The sequence below is a fragment of the Onychomys torridus genome, chromosome 1 (assembly GCF_903995425.1).
Source record: "Onychomys torridus chromosome 1, mOncTor1.1, whole genome shotgun sequence".
NCBI classification, from domain to species: domain Eukaryota; kingdom Metazoa; phylum Chordata; class Mammalia; order Rodentia; family Cricetidae; genus Onychomys; species Onychomys torridus.
In genome coordinates, this window is record NC_050443.1 from 134,585,109 (window position 1) to 134,607,902 (window position 22,794).

General features: G+C 43.7%; 1 protein-coding gene across 1 annotated transcript in view; it reads left to right on the top strand.

The window, feature by feature from the left end:
- The first annotated feature begins 778 nt into the window (after positions 1 to 778).
- Positions 779 to 22,794, top strand: part of LOC118596111 (guanine nucleotide-binding protein G(q) subunit alpha) — a 260,430-nt gene continuing 238,414 nt past the window's right edge. The window contains exon 1 of the mRNA XM_036206854.1: positions 779 to 1,393. Coding sequence (XP_036062747.1) covers positions 1,258 to 1,393 — 136 coding nt within the window. The 5' untranslated portion in view covers positions 779 to 1,257. The remainder of the gene's footprint in view (positions 1,394 to 22,794) is intronic.

Consider the following 22,794-nt stretch of genomic DNA (forward strand, 5'->3'; position numbering starts at 1 on the left):
CAGAAAACAAACACTTCAATGACCCGAAAAGTTGGAACCCATCAAGAGGCTCTTGGAAACTTGGGCAGCTTCATTTTTCTCTTGTGGATTCAGATTCCTAGCTGGAGATACCGAGGACAGTTCCGTCCACAAATCTCTCGGTAGCTCCCTCACCCCCCACCCCGCGAGCCAGCGAGAATCGCTTCTCTTCCCCAGTCCAGAGTATCCTCGCATCTTCTAAGAGCGCTCTAGGGTCAGGGGCCACTGGAGGCAGCTTCTAGCCCAGTGGCGTTTCAGAAATAGGAAAGGGCAGCAGGGCTGCAGGGCGGCCCGAGGCGCAGCGCGTGGGCACCGCGCAGGGCTCCCGTGGCGCCAGCGGCCGGAGGGCAGGCCGAGGCCGCCATATTCTGGCCGACCACGCCCCGGAGGCCCGCGGCAGCCGAAGGTCGGTGTCCGCCTGCCCGCCCCGCTCGAGCGGCCGTGACCGTCGCGCCCCGGACCGCGCGGAGGGAGGTGGCTGCGGAGCGGGGCCGGCAGCCGGGGGCGGGGCGAGAAGCGCGCGAGCCGTCCAGGAGGGGCCGCGGCACCGCCTCTCGCGCTGCGCCCGCCCCCCTGCGCCCGCCCTCCTCGCGCCGCCGCCGCCTCCCTCCCGGATCTGTGCTCCAGTTCAGAGAAAGGAGAAAATGTGTGTGTGTGGCGAGGGGGAGGGCGAGCACTGAGCAGCCGCGGCGCGCCTGGTAATCGGGCCGGGTGGGCGTCCGGCGGAGGCGGGGGCGGAGGCGGGGAGCGCGCGGCGGCCGGCTGCCCGGTTTGCGCGCGAGCCGAGTGGGCGCGGGCAGGCCGAGGGCGCCCGGAGCCGAGTCGGGTGGCGGCAAGGAGCGGACGCGCTGGGCGCGCGGAGCCGTCGGCGGTCGCTCGCTGCGGGGCCGCCTCGGTGGATGAGCTCGGGCCGCTGGGCGCACAGCCTAGGGCAGCGGCGGCGGCGGCGCGGGGCTCCAGGAGGGCCGCGCGCTCCCCGGGAAGGCGGCGTGTGAGCGCGGCCGTACGCGGCGGCCTTTCCTCGCGCGCCCCAGGCCCCCGGCCCCGCTCGTCCCCGGCCCGCCTGGGCTGCGGGCCCGGCCGTCGTCCTCCCCGCGGCTCCCCTGAGCTCGTCCCGGACGCGCGCCCGGGCGGCGGGGCTCCGCGGCCGCCGCTGCCTCGGGGGAGCGAGGGCGGAGGGTGTGTGTGCGCGCGTGTGAGCAGGGCGCCGGCGGGGCTGCAGCGAGGCACTTCGGAAGAATGACTCTGGAGTCCATCATGGCGTGCTGCCTGAGCGAGGAGGCCAAGGAAGCCCGGAGGATCAACGACGAGATCGAGCGGCAGCTGCGCAGGGACAAGCGCGACGCCCGCCGGGAGCTCAAGCTGCTGCTGCTGGGTGAGTACGGGCCTCGGGCCCCGATGCCCCCCGCCCCGGCTCGCCGCTGCCCTCCCCGCGCGCGTCCCCGGCCGGCACCCGCACCCGCGCGCGCGCACACAGGGGCCGAGGGCCGGGGCTGCCCGGCGCGGAGCCGCGGCGTGAGCTTTTGGTGGCGGTCAGGGCCGAGCTCCGAGCGCCCGCCGCGTCTGCGGGACGGCTGAGCGTTCGCGCGAGCGGCGCGGGTGGGCGATGGCGTGCGGTGCGGTGACCCGCCAGCGTCCATTGTGGAGCGTTGTGGGGTGGAGAGGGAAGGGTGGAAACGGGGAGCAGACTCAGGACTGGATTCTGCTAGGAAAGGTGCTGTGGGAGCCGTGGCTGGGGCTCCGAAGAAACCCAGTTACTGTACTGGGCAGGGGCGGGGCGGGAAGGCTCGCCCAAATGTGCTCTGCTGGAGTCACTAGGCCACTGAGAGGAGCGACCCCAGAAGAGTTGCTTGGCTGGTGGATGATGACAGGCGTCTCTTCTGCACCATTCCTTCTGGATAAAGATGAGGGATCAGGGAGGGTTGTACTGTGTGGTTGTTGACAGCGGATGGGTATCTTTTGTTTAATGAGGCGACCCAGATGTATGCCTGAATTCACTGCAGTTTCTACTGGAAACCAGCACAGCCTCTAGTTACTCTCCTGGAAACAAACAGAAACCTTTTGTTTCAAACGGACATTTTAGTATCTTGCCATCTGGGCTCCAAGAAAAACGGGAAGAATTCAAGAAAATTTCCCTCTAATCTCGTTAAAAAAACCCAAAAAACAAAACAACAACAACAAAAACCCGACAACTCAGCATTCTGTGTTAACATGAAGTTAGCGAGAAAATTCTGTTTTCAAATAGGAATTATATTGGTTATTATCTGAGAGAATGTTCATAATCAAGCGATCAGGGTTCACGTACAAGCTAGCATGACATAAGTCTAAGCTATTATGGTAGGAAGCATGGACAGCTTTGCAGGAATTGTCCTGAAAAATAGCTGCACTTGTGTTTATTTGTATGAGTAAAAATAATGCTTCTCAAACATTTCTGTAAGAAAAGGATATTACATTGTTATTTCGGATTTGAGAAGCCCTATCCCCCCCCCCCCCCCCCTTAATCTGGAACATTCAATCTGCTGGCTCCAGGAACCCATTACCTTTGGGACTGAATTGCTTATGTACTGGATCGCTTACAATCAAGAGCAAAATATCATAATCACAAATGGTTACCAGTGCTGTCTCCTTGACTTAAGTCTTCATATTGAAATACTATTAGGTAAATGTGCAAATATAAAGTACTCATAAAGAACAGAAGGCAAAGGGCAGAATAGAGAGGTGGGTTTCCAGGGGAATGAAGCCAGGGGAACAGGAAAATTGGATAAGTAAAGCCTGTCCACCCTTGTCATTTCTGTTACTTCTCATGGCTGAAAACTGAATGCCTTTTAATTTTTTTTTTTTTTTTTTTTTTTTTTAAGAGAAGGGAAAAGCATGGGCAAGTGGAATAAATATGTAGTGTTCTAGTATACAATTAAGAGGAAAGACATGTATTTTAGAGATTTTCTCTGAGACTTGGGTTTTAATTTTCCTTTGTTTACAGTCTTCATATGTTTGTGTTTACCCAGGAGCAGGGCATTTGAGGTCTTGTTAACCAAACTTATTTGCCTGAAATTTGACAGTTCGAGGTTTCCCAGCAGCTACAGTTGTGTTTGTCAGAGGGCCTAGGTTTAACTGTCTGAGAGGGACTGCACTTACAGAGATGCTTAATTACATGCTATGTATTTTAATAATATATCATGCCTTTAAAAATGAACGTGGAAATGATTGCTGAGAATAAAACCCCACAGTTTCACTGCTAAAAAAGTGGTAGGTCTAAGTGTGTGGCTGCCCTCCCCCACTTATTATATTTGAGCAGGGTTTCACACAGCCCCACCTCGCCTATCAAAGACAGACTGTAATACATGGTAGAAAAATTTGCTGTTTATTTAGCATCTCCGTTCATGAGCAGCATTTAAAAATCACAGTTACCTGTCAAAAACAGGCACCCTGGACATCATTAACAATCACTACTATTCTCAGGCTAGATAGATTTCTCCCCTATATGCAGTACCCACACCATTTGTATAGTCATGATAGACATTAAGTGTAAATTTCTCTGTGTGTGTATGTGGGGATGTGACTTTCCAGTTTATGAGTTTAGCAAGGAACTAAGTGTTCATTTGAACAAGGGAGGATTTTGGGGAGGGGCTCCTTTGGGAAATTCCTGGTCTTGGTGCTCTGTGAGTAGTCTTCATTTCCTCGTTCTTTTGTTGAATTTACCAACCCCCATCCAGAGATATATTCCCCCATCCGGAGATATGATCCCCAAAGAGAACATACTCCTTCACAGTTTTAAGCTTTCTTCACCTTTGATCATTTGTTTACATGGAGGGATCACTCCTGTGTTGAAATGAAATTCTGTGTAAAATTGTTTTCAAAGTAAGTTTCAGTTCAAGGCTGACATTCATGGAAAGGGTTTGCCCCGCAGAGATGTAATGCATTGTTCACGTAATTATTTATTTCTTAGTAATGTAGCAATATCACCAAACAGTTGTTATCTGACTAGGTAATCAAGTGTGGCAGTAAAATTTGAGCTCTTGAGTCATAATCCAGCACTTACACCAGTTTGCCCCACATTTATTCTACGGTTGCTTACACATTTGATTTCATTCTTCTTGAAGAATGATCTCTGACATGTCATCACAGTAAGAGTTTCTTCTCAACTTTAATTTTTATCTTGTTCTCTTTAATTCATTCATATTAGTGTTTGTTTTCTTTGACACCTCAAAGGAAACTTTGTGTAGGACATAGAATAAACTAGAAGGTATTTGATATTTAATACCTTGCCTTTATAGTTGAAATATTATGAATATTCATTAGATATTTCTGTTGTTGATACGTAGGTCATAGCATTTAATTATTGATTTGTCTTCAGGTTTCTGGGGAACAAATGGCCCTGAATGCTTTAGGTCATGGATATTCACTGGGAAGTTTTATTCAGTTCCTTGAAGGTACTACCTCTCTCCTCACTGACCTGTTATTTTACATGTGTTTAAAATCTCTACTCTGTAGACCTTAGTCATCAAATTAGCAAAACCTTTTTATTTATGGATTCCTCCTATTGAAAACAGGCAGCATTTAGGTCAGTCTTAAATGGAAGGATATATGTATTTGGCGTTTGAAAGTGAATTACATATACATTTAAATTTCATTTCTGCAAGCTTCTGAGGGTAGGATTGTGTATGTTTGTTCACTACTGAATTCCACCTTCTAGGACAGCAATATTTGTTGAATAAATAATTTTGTGATCTTGAAAAAAATCACATGTAATTCTTTGAGCCAGTGAGTTACACATGCATCCCAGGGTCCTAGACGTCTGTGCAGTATGTTGTGTTTTGTGCTGGCTAGTTTAGAATGGGAACAGCTTTTGATATTGGGAGTCAAACCCAGTATCTCATACTTGCTAGACAAGTGTTCAACTCTATACTTTTTATTTGGAGACATGGTCTCACTAAGTTGCCTAGGGAAGCCTTGAATTTGGATCCTCATACTTTATTTATCTTCTTGACCAGCTAAGATCACTGGCCTGCACCACTAGTCCCAGCTCAGTCATGCTCATAGAATGTAAATTTCAAGAAAACCAGTCAATTCTATACTTTGATTACTGTTTATCATATAAAGGCCAGTTTTAATGTACCATATTTTTACTTGATTTTTTTCCCCCATGATACATTGATCATAGTGAATTTTTAATATTCCTTCTTTGATGATCAGATTTTTGTGATTAATACATACACTGACATGAGGGAAACTTTAGTGGTTAAGTACAGACTATTAGGAATTGGAATTTGTATTGAAATTTACAGGTGTAAAGCAAGAAGGGACCTGGAGGGCTGGGAGTGGCTGCTCTGTCCAAGTAAAGTTAGAGAGTATTGCCCTGTGCACATTGAAGCACTCTTCCAATTCCCCCAAAGTAGCTGTCAGGGTTGCTTGCCCTGAACCTCCTGCTCTGGAAATATCAAAATATGATGTTGCTGTAAAGACTGAGTGTAGTGGGTAGCCATGGTTTTTGTTTTTGTTTTTTTTTTAAATGCTTTTTCATCTTTTAAAAGCTTTGAATACATTCCTAAAAATCAAGATTTATTTGCATGTGTTTCCTCCTTTGGGAAAAAAAAGAACAACTGAAATGGGAACATGGCTTAGAAATCTAAGCCATAGCTCTGACTGACAGCCTTCAGAGTAAGATTTTTTCACAGAGCTATGTGGATTTCCTATCCTTTTCTGTCATATACATGTCAGTCTTGGACTTACGGATCTTCATCAGAGGGTTTTTCTGTGTGAAGTTATTCTGTGTGAATCTATTCAAATATTTGTATGTAGGGGTTGAAAAGAGAACCAGAAGAGCAATCTAGTAGCCATTTTGTTTACCACAAACAAATTTGGTAGCTTCTTTTTTATTTAGAAATACTAACCTAGTTCCCTTTTACAAGGTGGCTTATGTTCATTTTTCAGAAGTGCTCAATAAATATAGTTAGGGTTTTTTTTATTACAGATACATTTTTAAGGCCCCGAAACAGCTTTTCTAACTGTGAGGCCATGTGTGCTATGCTAAACGCAGCAAAAAAGGGAAAAGATTTTTCTTCATGATCCAGCCAAGCTTCATATTGGAGAAAAAATGAACAGGATTTTCCAGGATGATCTCACTTCCAGCATCCATATCAGTTTTTCTTTGAAGGGAGCTGTTATTCTGTTGATGTTAGTGGAACAGTGATTGGGGTTGAAGTGGGGAAATAGGGAGTGAAGGAGATGTCTTGCAAGAGAGAAGCCATTTTCAGGTTGGGAATGTTTTCTCCAGAAGGTGGAGGGGCTATCTCCTGCAGACCTGGTGGTGTATTAGGTTGAGAGGGATGTGTATATTTGTAGCAACAGATTTAAACTCATTTCCTGGCTGAAGAGGCAAGCAGCAGCAGTTTTCAAAGGGTAACGTCTCTGGTGCCTTTTAGGTATCATTAAGATTTGTGCAGAATTAATCCTAGGGAAGTGTGAAATAGCAGTAGAAGGTAAGATGTGTGATTGTTGGTTATTAAGTCTGTGGCAGCAACTGTACAGTAGACAGTGGTTTCTCTCGTTTTGCTGAACGGAGTGACATGAAGGACAGCTGTTCTCAGACCCGGCCCCCGTTTTGAGTAAGCGAGGTTCCTAATGGTGTTCCACGGTCACTTTGATTTGTCATGTCACTGATCAGTCTGACTGATTTCTTATCTAATGAATGGCAATATGGCAGAAGCACCTATACGTACTGACAAGATGAATTAGAGTCCCAAGTGGTTGTAACTCTGCACTACACGGAAAAATAAACAGCTCTTGTGTCCCTGAGAACCCCAGACTGAATTGGCCATGTTAGTTAGGTCTGTGGTTAGCCTTCATACCTAGCTGTCATTTCTGAAGTCAGCACAGAATAGCTTTTACTTTTTACTTTTTGGTGCAGGGGATTGAATCTAGGGACCCATGTGTGCTAACCATGTGCTCCCTGCTGAGCTACACCTTACCTCCAGCCTCTTTGTAGTTCAGTATTAAAGAACAACATTATGAAGCTCTCGCAAATCCACTTACTAAACAAATACTTGCGAATTACTGGAAAATAAACTTTTCATCCAGATTTTCTTCCCAGTCATATATTAAGAAATAGCTGCCTATCAGATGCTGTCCACATGAAGAAATGATAAGCACTCCTGTGTGCAGAGCTATGTGCTGCCTGAAACGCTGCTTTAGTTCTGTGCCAGCAGGAGAGATCGAGTCTCTGGACAGGTTTCTTGGTGGCTGCCTATGTCACCTTGCTAGCTTTTCTGTTGCCTCTTTATGCAGAAGAAAAGGCAAAATATATTGTAGACCTGTGCAGGAGCCTTTCTGGAATTCACACAAGCAGGGAAAGTAGATGCTGTGGAGAACGTGAATCCCTAAGTATATGTTCATTATGTCCTTGAATCAGGTCAGTTTTTGCTTGTAACTGAGAAACTACTGGAGTGGAAGTTCCTGGAGGCAAAGATGGTGCCTCTTGGATTTTGGTGTCTCAGTATCACATCAAGCATAGCTGATCCTACCCTGGCTTTATTCTCAGTAACTAGGGGTATGGAGGCAGCTGGGTTCCCACAAGAAAGCAGAGTAGTTGGAGGGAATGAATGCGAATTTCTTGCTTTTTTTCCTGCTGGGTATCATCCATATGGTCTCCATTTTCCACTCCTCTTTGTTGGGTAGTGGCCACTAGGGCACACAGGAAGAGGCCTTGTGTTTTAGAGGTAGAATGCTTGTGGCATCATGGCTTTCTATTCATTTTCTGCTGAAGATGTTTTGTTGTCGCGTAGCTTCAGGGTGGAAAGCCGTTGATGCAGCTGTTCTGGTGGAGTGCTGTTAGCCACACAAGACCTTTGAAATTGCAGAATTCCATGCAGTTATTGTGGGGTTACTCTTGAGTTGTGACCAGCTGGATTGCTTTAGAAACAAAGCAGTGTCAAGGAGGTGTCTAATGGATTGTGGTGTGGTTGGGATCTGAAGTGTTGTTAATGTCATTGTATTCCCGAAACCTCACAGAAGGGAATGGTAATTGATCCACAAATTAAGGAGAGATAGAGTGAAGTCTTTTGGCTCTGCTACAGGAAGTGAACAGTGACGTTTAGAATCCAGTATATATATTCTTTGGAGATAGCCTTGTGATTCCCCCCTACCCCCTTTGGAGAACTGAAAACATGAATGAATTGCCTCTTCCGAGAATTTGACTTTCTTTATTTATTTTTGTTATTACTTGTTAAAAGCTGGAAATAGAATTTCTTTTGTTTCTTTGTGTTTTAAAACGTGTTCCATTGTTTTTAATATTTTTTTTCGTTCACTGTCTTTGCTGTAGGGGCATCCACATCACCATTGGTCTCTGCCACCATTTATTTATTACCTGGTAGCTGCAGCCTTCTGTAGTGGCACTTGTGCTCTGCCCAGCTCTTCTTAGACTTACAGCCTTGGGTGCCACACCCCATGTGAATACCTCCCATCTGTTTATTCTCACTTAGTGTTAGTGAGGGTCCTTACTGCCTGCATACATTCTCAGACTGAGAACTTCCTGTTTCTGTCAGACATCATGTGGCAGTGGGCTGTGTGTGAACTTGGGTGCCTCGCCACATTAAAAGAAAGGGGTCTGTGATCGAGTAAAGATGCTTGGCTTTCTTCTTCAGCCGGTACTTACTATGTGCTGTAAAGCAAAATACATTGCTACCCAACAGAATGTCAAATCCTTTTTCCTTCCTTTTCCTAAGTCCAGGGACTTGAGATTGGTTCATGATTACCAGCAGAGAGCTAGTGAGCCAGTGCAGGATAATCTAATAGGCTGCTGGGTTTGCAGATAGAATGCCTTGTGTTCGCTGGGATGGGGAAGGTCCTGTGGGCTGTGTGGAGTAGCAGCACATCTTTGTTATGCAGTGCTGTGAACACTCTGGTCTCAGTTATTTGAGAGCCTTAATAGTCTCTTTCTGATTGCATTTCCGTACAGATCATTAGGGAGGGTGTGTTTTTGTTATATCCAGTCAGTCTGGACTATATTCTTTCAGGGATGTGTGTGTGTGTGTGTGTGTGTGTGTGTGTGTGTGTGTGTGTTTCAAGGTAAGGATACAATGATATTTTTGCCATGTGAATTGATATTTTGAGGTCTTTACTTGACTGAATGCCTGCCTTATAATCAGTGTAGGTTCTTTCTGCACACGGCGGATGCAATTTTCCTCTTGTCCTAGAGAGATGACCCATTTCCTGCGAATGGTTCTAATAATACAGGATGACTTTAATTCTTGTTCATAGTTTGCCCTTAAAAGAATTGCAGGATACTTAAGTGCTTGACTTTCTTCACTCTGTAGCTCTTCTGGCATATTTTTGAGAATCAGCAGGTCATAGAATGATTTGAACAATGGCGGATTGGCTTTGTGAAATGATTAAACACCATTTATGGTGCATTTTAGACTAGTTAATGTATATCTTCCCCCAACCTGTAAAAGGCAGTCAGTATTACTGCTCTACTTGTCTTGATTATTTTTTCCCTTCCCTATAGAGTGATCTTAGGGGGTAATTCTGTTCACTTGCTTAGTTTGTTTTTTCTACAGAAACGTAGAGAGAGGAAATTAAATGAGAAAGAGCACCAAGGACCATGTGAACTTAGAAACTCCCTTCTCTTTTGTAACCTTGGACCTCAGTTACTTTCTGTCCTAGTTCATCTGTGGATGAGGGGTCTGAGTGTGTGGGAGTGGGGAGGGTACCCCCTCTTTTCACGAGAGCTTTACAAGGAAGCATTCCCAGTCTGGTGGACTCTTGTGCTGACTAGCTTGGATCTTCTAGCTCCTTGCTGCGGTAACTCAATGTGATACATGTAGCTCTGCTAGTGGTGGTGGTGGGGTGGACAGGGTGCTCATGCTCCCTAAGCAAGGCCTGAGAATGAGGCCTTAGCTGTCCAGGGCTCCCTCCTGCTGCCTGGCATGCTGCTGATAGGAGCTCTGTCTTCACAGGGAGTGGTATCAAAATCCTTCTGTCATATCAGCATGAGTCTCTTGCTTCCTACAGGAAAGGCGATATCCTGGGAGGCCCAGGGGTGGAGCTGGAGAGGCAGTGCCCGTGCCCTGCTTAGGCAGGGGTCTTTTTTTAACTACCCCTTCCAGCTTCCTCTGACTTGCTACTTTGGTTTTTGTTTCACTGGACTTTAAGCATTGCTTCTACCGGTTTACAATAATCTCTGTTCCCCAGGTGCGACTCTGCCATTTTCTGTGAGTGATCACTGGTGGGCTGGTGAGGTGGGCAGTAAGGCCTCATATTCCAAAGAGGAACACATCGGGGGCTCTTGTGTATTTGGAGCTAGTAGTAAAGATGTATCCTGGAAAGATGCAACAGTAAGCAGAGCATTGATGTTCATTACATCACTGTGCCCCTCTTTTTTTGACATGTGCACAGTTAAGAGGAACCTTAAGAAAGCAACTTCCTGTGTCCCTTGTCTGCATCTCTAGAAGAGCTGTGGTCAAAAAAACACCAGCAGGACTCTCACTGAGGTCTTGGGAAAACTGAGAAGAGCCAGATTCTGGTGGAGATGCCAGCCTGGTGACTGATGTCGCCAAGCCCTGCTTTCCTTGGGATCTTAGCTTCAGGCTCTTAGCTTTGCTCTTGGGTTTGTGGTTGGTCTGCCCAGTCACAGGGCAGAGAGTAGAGATGGGATCCAAGGTGTGGAAAGGCAGAGCGTGCTGCTGTTGTATTCACTCTGGAAGGAGGCGGGGGAGCAAAGGAGAAATGTCTGTCCTTTGGGGAAGAGCAGGCCAGTGGCGCTTCCTCCTCCAGCTCTCCCCCAGCAGCATCCCTTGGTCTTCATCCTCACTCCTCAGGGGTGAGCTGGGAGCTGGGCAGTCTAGGAAGCTTGGGTTGGATGGGAGGACTGTGTTTTACAGTCACTCTCCTGCAGACTAGGTGTGCTCAGTTCAGAGCTAACGTGCAGCAGAGTCATGCAAAGAACCATTCACATTTAAAAAGAAAGTTTGCAGCCTGGCTCCACCAGGGCTTTTTAAAAATTGTTTTCTGTCAACTCCTTGAGGTGCTTAAAAATATGTGTCTGTTCTGAGAGCTCTGGTCTCCTGTCATAGGTCATGAGGGTGCTTCTTGATCTACCCTTGTCCAGGAAATGCTTTTATTTGGCTTGCTTCTTCTGTTGCCCAAAGCAGTAAGAAGATAAGCAATATCATTAGCTATTCTTGCTAGTAGATTGATACTTTAGGTATGGGCATGTTTTGCGGAGAGAACTTAAAAAAATTTTTTGTAGAGAAGAGCTATCAAGGGGGTCATCATCTTCAAATCTAAGAACGCACACCTCCCTTCCCCCCCATTAATCTAGAGTCTCATTCATGTAGCTCAGGCTGAATTCACTATGTAGCCGAACTCACTGTGTAGCTGAGGAGAACTGAATTCCTGATCCTTTGCCTTTTAACTCCTAAGTTAAGTGCTGGGTTTATAGGCATGGGCCACCATGCTCAACTCAGTATGGTACTGGGTGTGGAACCCAGGGCTTTCTGCATGTTAGGCAAGACTCTTCTAATTGAACCATATCTCCAGTTCTCTAGTGTAGGCTTTTAAAAAGGTCTTTGAGTATGGGCCTGCACTCTGGGCATTGAATCCACAACCAGGTGCTTACTGAGCTTGTGCTATCTCTGAAGTACACCTGAGCTCCCTTCTTTAACCTTTTTTGTTTTTTTGAGACAGGGTTTCTCTGTGTAGCTCTCTGGCTGTCCTGGATCTCACTCTGTAGCCCAGGCTGGCCTCAAACTCACAGGGATCCTCCTGCCTCTGCCTCCCTAGTGCTGGGATTAAAGGTGTGCACCACCAGCCCCCTCACCCCTGCTATTTCCTAGCATTTCAAAGGAGTGCTTAGAATCTGTTTCTGATTAAGATGAGCATTGGAAATGGAGCTGCACTTAACTCCAATACCAACTGAATGGGATTACTTGACGCAAAATATGGGAAAATGTATTTTGAAAAAAATGAGCAATTTGAAAGAACTATAGTGGTAGAACAAAAAGATACTTGAAATCAGTCTCTAGTTCATGACTTATTTTCTGATGGAATTAATGATTTGCCTTCGCTGTCTCCTCATAGCATACTCTTGGCTTGCAGTGATAAGTCTGGAGGGGAAGTACTTGCTGTGTCCAAGGACTAGTGCTTATGGACATTCATATCTTTTTTTTTTTTTTTTTTTTTTTGGAGCTGAGGATTGAACCCAGGGCCTTGCGCTTGCTAGGCAATCGCTTTATCACTGAGCTAAATCCCCAACCCCGACATTCATATCTTTTGTCATGGTTATTTTCTTGAGACAGGGTCTCACTCTGTAGCTCTGGCTGTCTTGGAACTCAGTATGTAGACCAGGCTGGCCTCAAATTCACAGAGAGATCCACCTGCCTGTGCCTCCTCAGTGCTTATTCTTACAATCCTTATATTGGGCTATTTAAGATATTCTCTTAGAAAGGGTTGGAATCTTGGACACTTTCTTATGGACACACAGGTCCCATAACTTTTCTCATATTCTCATTAGCACCTTGCATTTTCTTGAATTTCTTGCATCAGGGAAATTTTCAAATCTAAATGCCTTTTCACCAGAGACCTTTGAGGAGCATATTTTCTGTAGGACTTCCTGCTCCAGACTACGCATACTCTGGGAACTGAGTATTCTCTAGGTTTTTTCTAAATCCCCAGGGTCTGTGAATTGCTCTTCAAATTACAGTGTATCCTACAAGGATTAGTTAATTAATGCCTTGTGCATCAATTAGTAGACCCAAGTCATGTGGTCACACAATTTTTTTTATTTATATATTATATATTTAATGAAAATAGTCTTCCTTTGTAGAATTGAATTTATATTGGTTTATTCTTTTTTAAAATTAGAGGTGAGCACTTAATATTTTCTCAGGTAGTTTGTTTCTAAAGCAGTAAAAAAGTTTAGTAGTGAAAAACCATCTCATTTAAGATAAAGTTCAAGTTTGAGACAAGAAACACTTTTTCTCACTTGAGAATTTTCTTATATCCTTAAATACATTATATCTTTATGTTAACCTTTGAGTAAATGACAGTCCATTCTGATATATATATAATTTAGTCTTTCAAGACAGGGTTTCTCTGTGTAGCTCTCTGGCTGTCCTGGATCTCACTCTGTAGCCCAGGCTGGCCTCAAACTCACAGGGATCCTCCTGCCTCTGCCTCCCTAGTGCTGGGATTAAAGGCATACACCACCGCCTGGCTAATTATATTTTTGTTTGTCTTTCAGTGATCATGAAATGATAGTAATAATGAGTAGTTTTTTGGCACACAATTGAAAAGATGGTTCTAAAATTAATTCATAAATACATCAAAATTTGTTTCACTCTACCCTAAGAACTTGACCTTTTTCTGAGTGTTGTTGCTCCTTTCTCTGTATTCTGTTGTATTTCCAGTGTTTCTTGCATAGATGTCATCACACTGTACAATTTGCTGCTGTTGTAAGCATGTTCTTTGTGGGGTTAGCACCTGAGGTGGGTATATGATGCTCTATGTAGATTTGTTTAATTCTTTTTAAACATTGTTTGAGTGCTTTGCCTTCATGTATGTATGTGTACTATATGCGTGCTTGGTGCCCATGGAAGTCAGAAGAGGCCGTCAGATCCCTTGGAACTGGAGTTATAGATGGTTGTGAACCACTATGTGGGTGCTGGGGAACTGAACCTGGGTCCTCTGCCAGGGCAACAAGGGCTCTTAAACACTGAGAGGTCTCTCTAGCCCCTCTGTTCTTTTCTGTTCTGACATGCAGGTTTTTCTGTTTCTTTCTTTCTTATTTTAATTGCTTGTTTGTTTTTCCTTTCTCTTTCTTCTCCCTCCCTCCCTCCCTCTCTCCCTTCTACCTTCCCTCCCTCCCTCCCTCCCTCCCTCTCTCTCTCTTCCCCTCCCTCCCTCCCTCTTCCCCTCCCTCCCTCCGACCCTCCCTCCCTCTCCCCCTCCCACCTTCCCTCCCTCCCTTCCTTCCTCCCTCTCTCTTCCCCTCCCACCCTCCCTCCCTCCCTCCCTTTCTTTTTTTCTTTTTTCTTTTTTGAGGTGGAGTCTTACTATGCAGCTCTGACTGGCCTAAATTCTCTATGTAGACCATGCTGGCCTCACACGCACAAGAGTAGGTTCAAAAGCGCCCCCCTGCCTCTCTGCTTTCTAAGTGCTAGGGTTAGAGACATCAACCACAGTGCTGGACTCTCAGTGTTTCCTTTTAAAAAATACTGCCCTGATGAAGTTCTGGATGGGCAGCTTTTTAAACAGAAACAATTGATACATATAAATTCTATTTCTGCATCAGAAGATCCGAAAACAACCAGTGTGATTCTTAGAGGATTGTGTAGTTGGAGTTTTCCTGCCTGGCCCACAGTCAGGACAAATCTCTCTCATCTGCCAGGCCCATAGACGCTCAGAACCAACCAAGTAAACATACAAAAAATTACATTGTTTACAAACTGTATGGCTGTGGCAGGCTTTTTGTTATCTACTTTTTTTTTAATCTTAAATTAACCCATTTCTATAAATCTATACTTTGTCACATGACTCGTGGCTTATTATCTTCCATCTTTTTTGTCATGGTGGCGGCTGGCTGTGTCTCTTCCCAGTCTTTCTGTTTCCAGCCTTCTCTTCTTTCTTGTCCCGCCTACCTTATCCTTCCTGTCTGGCTACTGGCCAATCAGCACTTTATTTATATAGAGTGATATCCATAGGATTGTGTTTCATAGGATTGTGTTTAATTCCCACTGCGAGCAGTGTTATGGGAAGATCATTGCATTTGTAATCTGAAGATCTGCATTTAGTCACTAGTGACAATTATCATGGCTTTTGTTTTGTTTTTTTGTCTCTTCATTTCTTTTGCCTGTTTATAAGCTCCAAGCATGCAAATGAAATTAAGTTTTTGTCATATTCACTGAAATTGACTTAACCTGTCTGTTGTTTTTTCTTTGTTTTTTTATTATTCAGTAGTTGTTGTTGTTTATTATTATTATTATTATTATTATTTTTGAGCTGAGGATCGAACCCAGGGCCTTGTGCTTGCTAGGCGAGCGCTCTACCACTGAGCTAAATCCCCAACCCCTTTTTTTTTTATTATTTATCAAGGCAAATTTGTTGATCTTTTGGTATATTCTATTTTAAAATGAAAACCTTAATGTACTCTAGATACTCCGTAAAATACAATTTGTTGACATTGTTATATATACAAACTAAAATGAGTATAGTGGTATTATCACTGTTCTATGGTTCTTTTTGAACATGGAAGTGAACTATGCATGTAATTCACACTGTAAGCTGTTCAATATGTAATTTTTTATTCAATAATATGTACTAGGTATTATGTTAATATAAAATTTTCATATCATAATTATAACTTTTTAGCATTGCAGTGGGATGGCGTGCATGCATGTGTGTGTATGTGTGTGTATGATATCTGGTGTTGAACCCAGGGCCTGGCACATGCTGGGGGCAAGTGCTCTACCCAGAGAGCACCCTGTCTGTCCCCAGTGCATTTGAGTCATATGGAAGTGGATAGTTTGCATCAGCTCATAAAATCTAGTTCTACAGATTTCATCCCAGCATTACAACCCCGTGCCTTCGCTTTGGCAGCTTGAGATTAGCTGTGGAGGAGTAGTCACCGCAGAAACCGGCGAACCCTTACAGACCAGAGCTCTCCGGGAGTGCTTACCAGCGCACCACTGTTTGTGCTTGACGAGCTTTCACTTGAGTCCGTCAAGACGGTTTTGTGGGCTGGAGTGACCATGGTAGGGAATGCGTTTCTGTGCACCGTAGGATCCCACCTTCAGGCCAAGTTCTTGGTACAGGATTGCCAGCCAGTGAGAGGCTTATTGAACATTTGATTCTGCTCTTCAGAAGAGTATACATGGGTTGCTTTCATATTTGTTGGCAGTGTTACTGCTTTGGCCCATTTATGCCAGTCTGATTGACAGGCATTAAAATAATCTTGTATTTATTTGTGTTTTATTGAACAGGTTTCTGTTGTAGTCTGTGTATTCTAAATTGCCTACAAAATATACTAATAAAAAACCCCTAAACTGTATCTTCAAAAATAAAAACAAAAACTCTAACAAATGCATTATTCAGAGCATTAATTATCACTTTATTTTTATTTAAAATATTTTTCATACATTTATTTTGATCATATTTCTTCCCCTCTTCCAACTCCTCCCAGATCCTTCCTACCTTCCTACCCACCCAACTTTGTGTTTTCTCTCTCTCAAAATAAAACAAACTATGAAACACAAGAATGAGAATAAAAACAAACAAACCAATCAAGACAAGAAAAAAAAAAGGGAAAAAAAATACGCACAGAAAAAACCATGAAGTTCATTTTATGTTTGCCAACTCCTCCTGAGCATGGGGCCTGCTCTGGAGTGTGGATGGTACACTCAGTAACTCTCCATTGGAGGAAACTGATTTTCTCTTCACCAGCAGGTACCAATTACAAATAGCTTCTTGGTTAGGGGTGGGACCCTCTGTCCACTTCATTCACTCAGTGTTGGAACCCTGGCAAAAATTATACAGGTTTTGTGTTTGCTACCACAGTCTTTGTGCGTTTTTATGTGCATAATTTCTTTTTTTCCATGTGACTGTTTACTTGGAGTCACCTTTGTTTCTTAGAGTCTTTCCACCACTCCCCCTTGTGCATAGATCCGTGAGGGGAGGGGTTTGATGAAGACATCACATTTACAACTGAGTGTTCCAGTCTCTCATTCTCTGTATGTTGTTCAGTTGTAGATCTCTGTGTTAATTCCCATCTAGTGCAAGAAAAAACTTCTTTGATGATGGTTGACTGAAGTACTGATCTGCGAGTACAGTAATAGGTCATTAGGAGTCATTTTATCACTGTGTTCCTTTGGCAGAATAATAGTAATAGGTTTCCCCCAGGCCCATGACCTATCTAGTCTCAGGTTTTTGGCCATTTTAGTAGTTTCACCTATGGGTTCCATCCCATAGAGAGGACCTTAAATTCAATTTTTAAAAAGTGATTGGTTAGTCCCATAACATTTTTGCCACTATTGGACCAGTATATTTTGCATCCAGGTCATTGATGTAGGTCTAAGGGCTTGTAGCTGGATAAAAGTGATGATTACTTTTCTCCTGTGGTAGTATGTATAATATCTTCTAGTACTATGAGCTAGCTAGTCAGCAGAGTGAAGCTTCTAGTTAGGCACCAGGCCAGCTTTTTTCTGTATTTGATGACGTAAGTCAGTGCTGTCTTCAGCAATAGGGCCTTACCATCAGGCTATGGAGAACAACTAATTGGCAATAACCTGTGATGTTTTTGTGGGGGAGGTGTTCCATGGGACCCCTGTGGTCATGATATAACCCATTGCTGGTACCGGAGGCTCTACTTGCTGGCATAAGATGTCTCTACCCCATTGTGTGGTGACTCCATTTAGATCCCTTTTATACATGTATACTTTAGGGAGCTTTCATAGTAGTGGGTGTCTACATGGCTTTTCTACAGCCTTTAGTGTCAGCTGCCACCTCTCAGCATACCCTGCTGGTGTGTGCCACTACAACCAGCTTAAAAATCACTCTAGGTTTGAACTTTATTAATGTATTTCTAGAACTTTGAAAGGATGCCCTAGGCCAAAAACTCCAGGGGGTTTGCGGGGACTGATCAGACTTCCAGCAGGCTTTGCTGTTGTATTGAGCAGAGAAGTTTTTACTTGTGATGAAGCCCAGTTTGTCAGATTTTTCTTCATTGCTTCTAGTTTCAGTGTCAGATGTTAAGTAGCTGCACTAAAACCCAGGGTCATAAACGTTTCTCTTCCTGCTGTACTGAGAGTTCTGGAGCTTTACTTAGGCATCGCATGCAGACTTTTAGTCCAGTGTGGTCTAGTTGACTTGATCTTTGTATATGGTCTCAGGGCTCTGGCTTTTTTGTGTTTTGTTTGAAACAGAACCCTTCACTATGTTAGCCTAAATTATGCTCAAATCTGCTGTGTAGCTCAAGCTGGCCTCCAAATTATCTTCCTCTATCCTCTATCGTATTTATGATCTTATCATGCATACTTGGTTTCTTGGTTCATTTTTTAAAAGTTCTTCACTCCCACATAATCACTTGTATTTTTCTCTCCTCCCCTCCTTCCCTCTCTCCTCTTCTCTCCCTTCTCCCCCTTTCCTTCCTTTTTCTGGTTTTCTTGATACAGGGTCTCCTATAGCCCAGGCTGTCCTTGAACAGCCTGATCCCCCGGCCTCAGCCTTCCAAGGGCTGGAATTGCAGGTGGAACCTTTACACGAAGCTTGACTTCTAGTTTTATTGTTTGAATGTGGATGTCCATGTCACAGCACTGTGTCAGAGGGAAGATTGGTCCACGGCCCTTGGATGCTCTGGGCATGGTCCTTACTCATTGCCTTTGGTTGTATTTGTACTAGGTTTATTGTGGGATGCTCTTCCCCTGACTGATTAAAATCCTCAGTTCTTTAATATTTTCTTGACTTAAATTAGAACTGTTGAAGGCTTTGCATTTCTCTCTCCCTTGTTATCTTTTTGCAGATATTCTAAAATTAGGATATTCATTGTTACTTTCTCTTTACTTTTTGGTTTTCTGGGATAGTCTCATGAAGTAGTTCTCTCATCTAGGCTGTCCTTGAACTTGTGTCAATCCCCCTGCCTTAGCCTCTTTAGTTGTGGGATTTTGGGAGTGAGCCACCATATGAAATTCTTTGTTGTTATTGAGCTATGGTTAAGATAGTTTAAATTGTTTCAAAAGTTGGTGATCTTTTTTAGGTTCTGTTATTCCTCGTTTTATGTCATTTAGACAGAATATGGTCTTGTTACAGTCTAATTGATTTTTGTACAAAAATGTACATATGTATGTATTATAAAATAATAAATATATGTGTACTGAACATTTGTATTACTTACACTTGTCACTGATTACCTTATTTAAATTATGAACTTGCCAAATACTAAAAATTTGCTGAAATCTATTAGTTCAATTTTTTTTGTTTGTTTTTGTTTTTTTGAGACAGGGTGTAGTTGGAGTTTTCCTGCCTGGCCCAGTCAGGACAAATCTCTCTTACCTGCCAGTCTCACAGTCGCTCAGACCCAACCAAGAAAGCACACAGAAACTTACATTGTTTACAAACTGTATGGCCATGGCAGGCGTCTTGTTATCTACTTCTTCTATCTTAAATTAACCCATTTCTGTTAGTCTATACTTTGCCACATGGCTTGTGGCTTACCAGTGTCTTTACACGTTGCTTCTCATGGCGGCAGCTGGCAGTCTCTCTCTCCAGCCTTCTACTTCCCAGAATTCTCTTCTCTCTTGTCCCGCCTATACTTCCTGCCTGGCCACTGGCCAATCAGAACTTTATTTACACAGAGCGATATCCACAGCAACAGGGTTTCTCTGTGTAGGTTTTCGCCTTTCCTGGATTTGGAGACCAGGCTGGCCTTGAACTCACAGAGATCCTCCTGGCTCTGCCTCCCGAGTGCTGGGATTAAAGGCATGTGCCACCACCGCCCGGCTTAGTTCAATGTTTATGGCAATTTCTCCTCTTTCTATAAATTTTTGCTTTTAATGTATGTAAGTATCCTGTTTTGAGGTATGTAAAAATGCCCATGAGAATTAAGATTTCATTAACTTTGTGGATGTTGTTAAATTGTGAATTCATCAGTGCTGGGCATTGCTTTTTTTCCATTTGCTTGGTGTTTTTTTCCCATTATTTTTAACTATTCCTTTTTCCCCCCTGCTTTTTCTTTTTCTTTTCTTTTTTTTGAGACGGGGTCTCACTGTGTAGTCCTGCCTGGCCCAGAACTCAAGTGTAGCCCAGGCTGGCCTCAAATCTGATCTTTCTGCCTCTGCTTCCCAAGGCAGGGATTAAAGGGGTGTGCCACCACACTGGACATTTTCTGTTCTATTTACTGTTGTTACTGTAACTGGAGATTTTCTCTCCAGCTCCCGCCAAGCCCTGTTAGTCTGGCAGATATTGGTGAAATTATCTAGGCCACTCCACGTAGTTAAAAGGGAGGTTTATTTAGTGGTGTAACTTACAAATGAATGGATAGTTAGGTTGCAGGGTCTGGGAAAGGTGTGTCGTAGTCCGGCAGCGGCGGTGTTCTCTGGAGAACTCTGCTCTGTCTCCAGTGTCCAGGGTCCAGGAACTAAGTGAGCCCCGGCATCCGGAACTCGGGTCTTCAATGTCCTCTCTCAGCCCCACCTTATAGGCGTGACCATTACGGAAGCCTCAATGGGGGTTGGAACTTCCAGGTCAAAACTGGAATGGTTACCCACTACATGTTACTTTCCAAGTTTTAAAATTAATTAATTTTGTGTGAGTTCATGTGTGCACACATGTGTGGAGGTCACTGTACAGCCTGCAGGAGTCTGTCTTCTTCTTGGACCATGTAGGTTCTGGCTCCGAACTCACGTCATTAGGCTTGGCAGCAAGTGCCTTAACCCACTGAGCCATCCTCTGGTCTTCTACTAGGTTTTAGTTGTATTTTCTATGTTGATAATTTGGAAGTGATGTAGGTGGTCCCGGTCGTGTCCCAAGAGTGGCCTAGAACTCACAGAGTTCTGTCTCAGAGTACTGGGATTAAAGGTGTGGCCTCATTCTTGGCTATGCATTCTAATTTTAATCTTAATATTTTGGTACCCTATGTAGCTTTCAGTCTCACTATGCACATTGCTTCTCAGCTTCAGAGAAGAAATAGTGTTTATTATGTTTCCCCACGCTTTCCTGTACCAGTAGTGGGCATACTGTTTACTTAGATTCCAGTATACTGTGGAGGGTGGGGCATGTGATCTCTGCTGGAAGTACCCAGCTCAGACATAAATATTTCACTAATGAATTGCTATGGCTGTAGTCATATAAACCTCAATTTCTGAAAACAGACGTTCTGGCCATAACTTACTGGCCCTTGATCAGTATTACTTTTGTTCTCTGCTTTTCCTGGTATTTTATTTGTGTTATGCATTTTATTCCTCTTGTTTATTGTAAACACACAGGTAGTACAAGGCTTAAAACCATTCTCCACATCTGACTGGTGTGTGGTAACAGTAACCCATTTTAATTTACACATATTTTATTTCTATAGCAGTCTTTTCAGAGATGGCAGTGGATGTATGGAATGATGAACTATCTATGAACAATGTAAAATTATGAATTGCTAAGGGCTTTTTTCCTATGTCTGTGTTTTATGGATGGTCTTTTAGTGGCTAAATGTAGAAAAAACTTAATTACATTAGTTTGAATGTAATGGGTGTATGTCAGTAGGCTCTTCAGGACTGTTTCTGTGTTCACAGAGTTAACGCATGTTTCCTCTGTTCTGTTCCTGTTGTGGTGACAGCTGCCTGACTGTTCACATCTGTCTCAATCCTCCTGGCTCGCCCTTCTGCTCCAGGCTCTGCTCTCCTGTTCTTCTGTCTGGACTGACCCTCTCCAGGCTCCAGGCTGGCGTTTGTGTCTGTCTACAGTCTCAGTCCTCCTCATTGTTTGGAAGATGATTGTGCACAATTTCTTAGAATTACAGAGGGTAGAGTTCACATATTTTCACAGTGTTTTAAGAACTCCTTCACACTTTAATTTCATGTTAAATACTGGGATGAGCATGAGAATGATTGCAAGTTAAGTTTTGTTTTTGTTTTTTGTTTTTTTGGTTTTTTGAGACAGGGTTTCTCTGTGTAGCTTTGCGCCTTTCCTGGATCTCGCTCTGTAGACCAGGCTGGCCTCGAACTCACAGAGATCCGCCAGCCTCTGCCTCCCGAGTGCTGGGATTAAAGGTGTGTGCCACCACCACCCAGCTGCAAGTTAAGTTTAAAGAACTTCACCCACGTATTAGGACACATATTGTTTGTTATTTGTTTCTTTCAGAAATTTTATTGTATGTGTGTTTTGTCCGTATTAAAATGTATTTAGCATGAATTATGTGTTTAAATGAATATTCTTTCACTGTCTCTATCTCCCAGTGCTGGGGATTGACACCAGGGTCTCATGTATGTTAAGCAGGATCTCTATTGATCGATAACCCCATACTTCAGGTAGATTTTTTTATTTAATAAAGGGTCCATGGATGAAGTAATTTACACTGATTTGCTTGGGTATAGGAAGCACATATGACATCTCTTTTATATCCACATTATTGTCACATGGTAGACGTTCCTGTAGTGTTTGCTGATATCTGAATTTGTAAGAAGTCAATCTGAATATTTTTTCTTCATGACTTGCCTTTTCAGATTTGTTTCTATCATATGGGGAGCTTGTCAGTGGCTCCTGCTTCTCTGTTTTATTCTTATTATTTGTCTTTAAATACTCTGAACCCGGTTCATATGTACATTTATCCTATAGTTCCAAGATTTTCCCCAATGTAAGATTTTCTTTTTACATTGTCACAGTAACTTTTTCCCTTAGAGACACCAGTCATTCATGACTGGGTGCTGTGGCTTCTCTACCCAAACCGTCAACCTCTCTAATTGCTTCTCTCCTTTCCTGTGAGATTTGCTCAGATGTCTGCATCACTGACGTGGCAGTGCCTGGCATAAAAAGAACAGGTGTCAGCAATTTGAGGGTGAATGAATAAAGTACCTCTTGTGTATTATGTCCAGATTCTTTTCTAATTTTTGCAAGTGTTTGTTTCTAATTCTCTTTTGTAACCCTGGCAGTAACTGTCTCTTTTAGTGTCCTATTCTAGCAGTGCACATTTTCTTAATATGAGACAAAGCAGAACCAACCAATAGCTTTGTCTTCAGTTTCGAGAGTAAATATTCTAGAAGATTCTTTTTTGTATTCTGTGCTGTGCCTTCATTTTCATTTAGG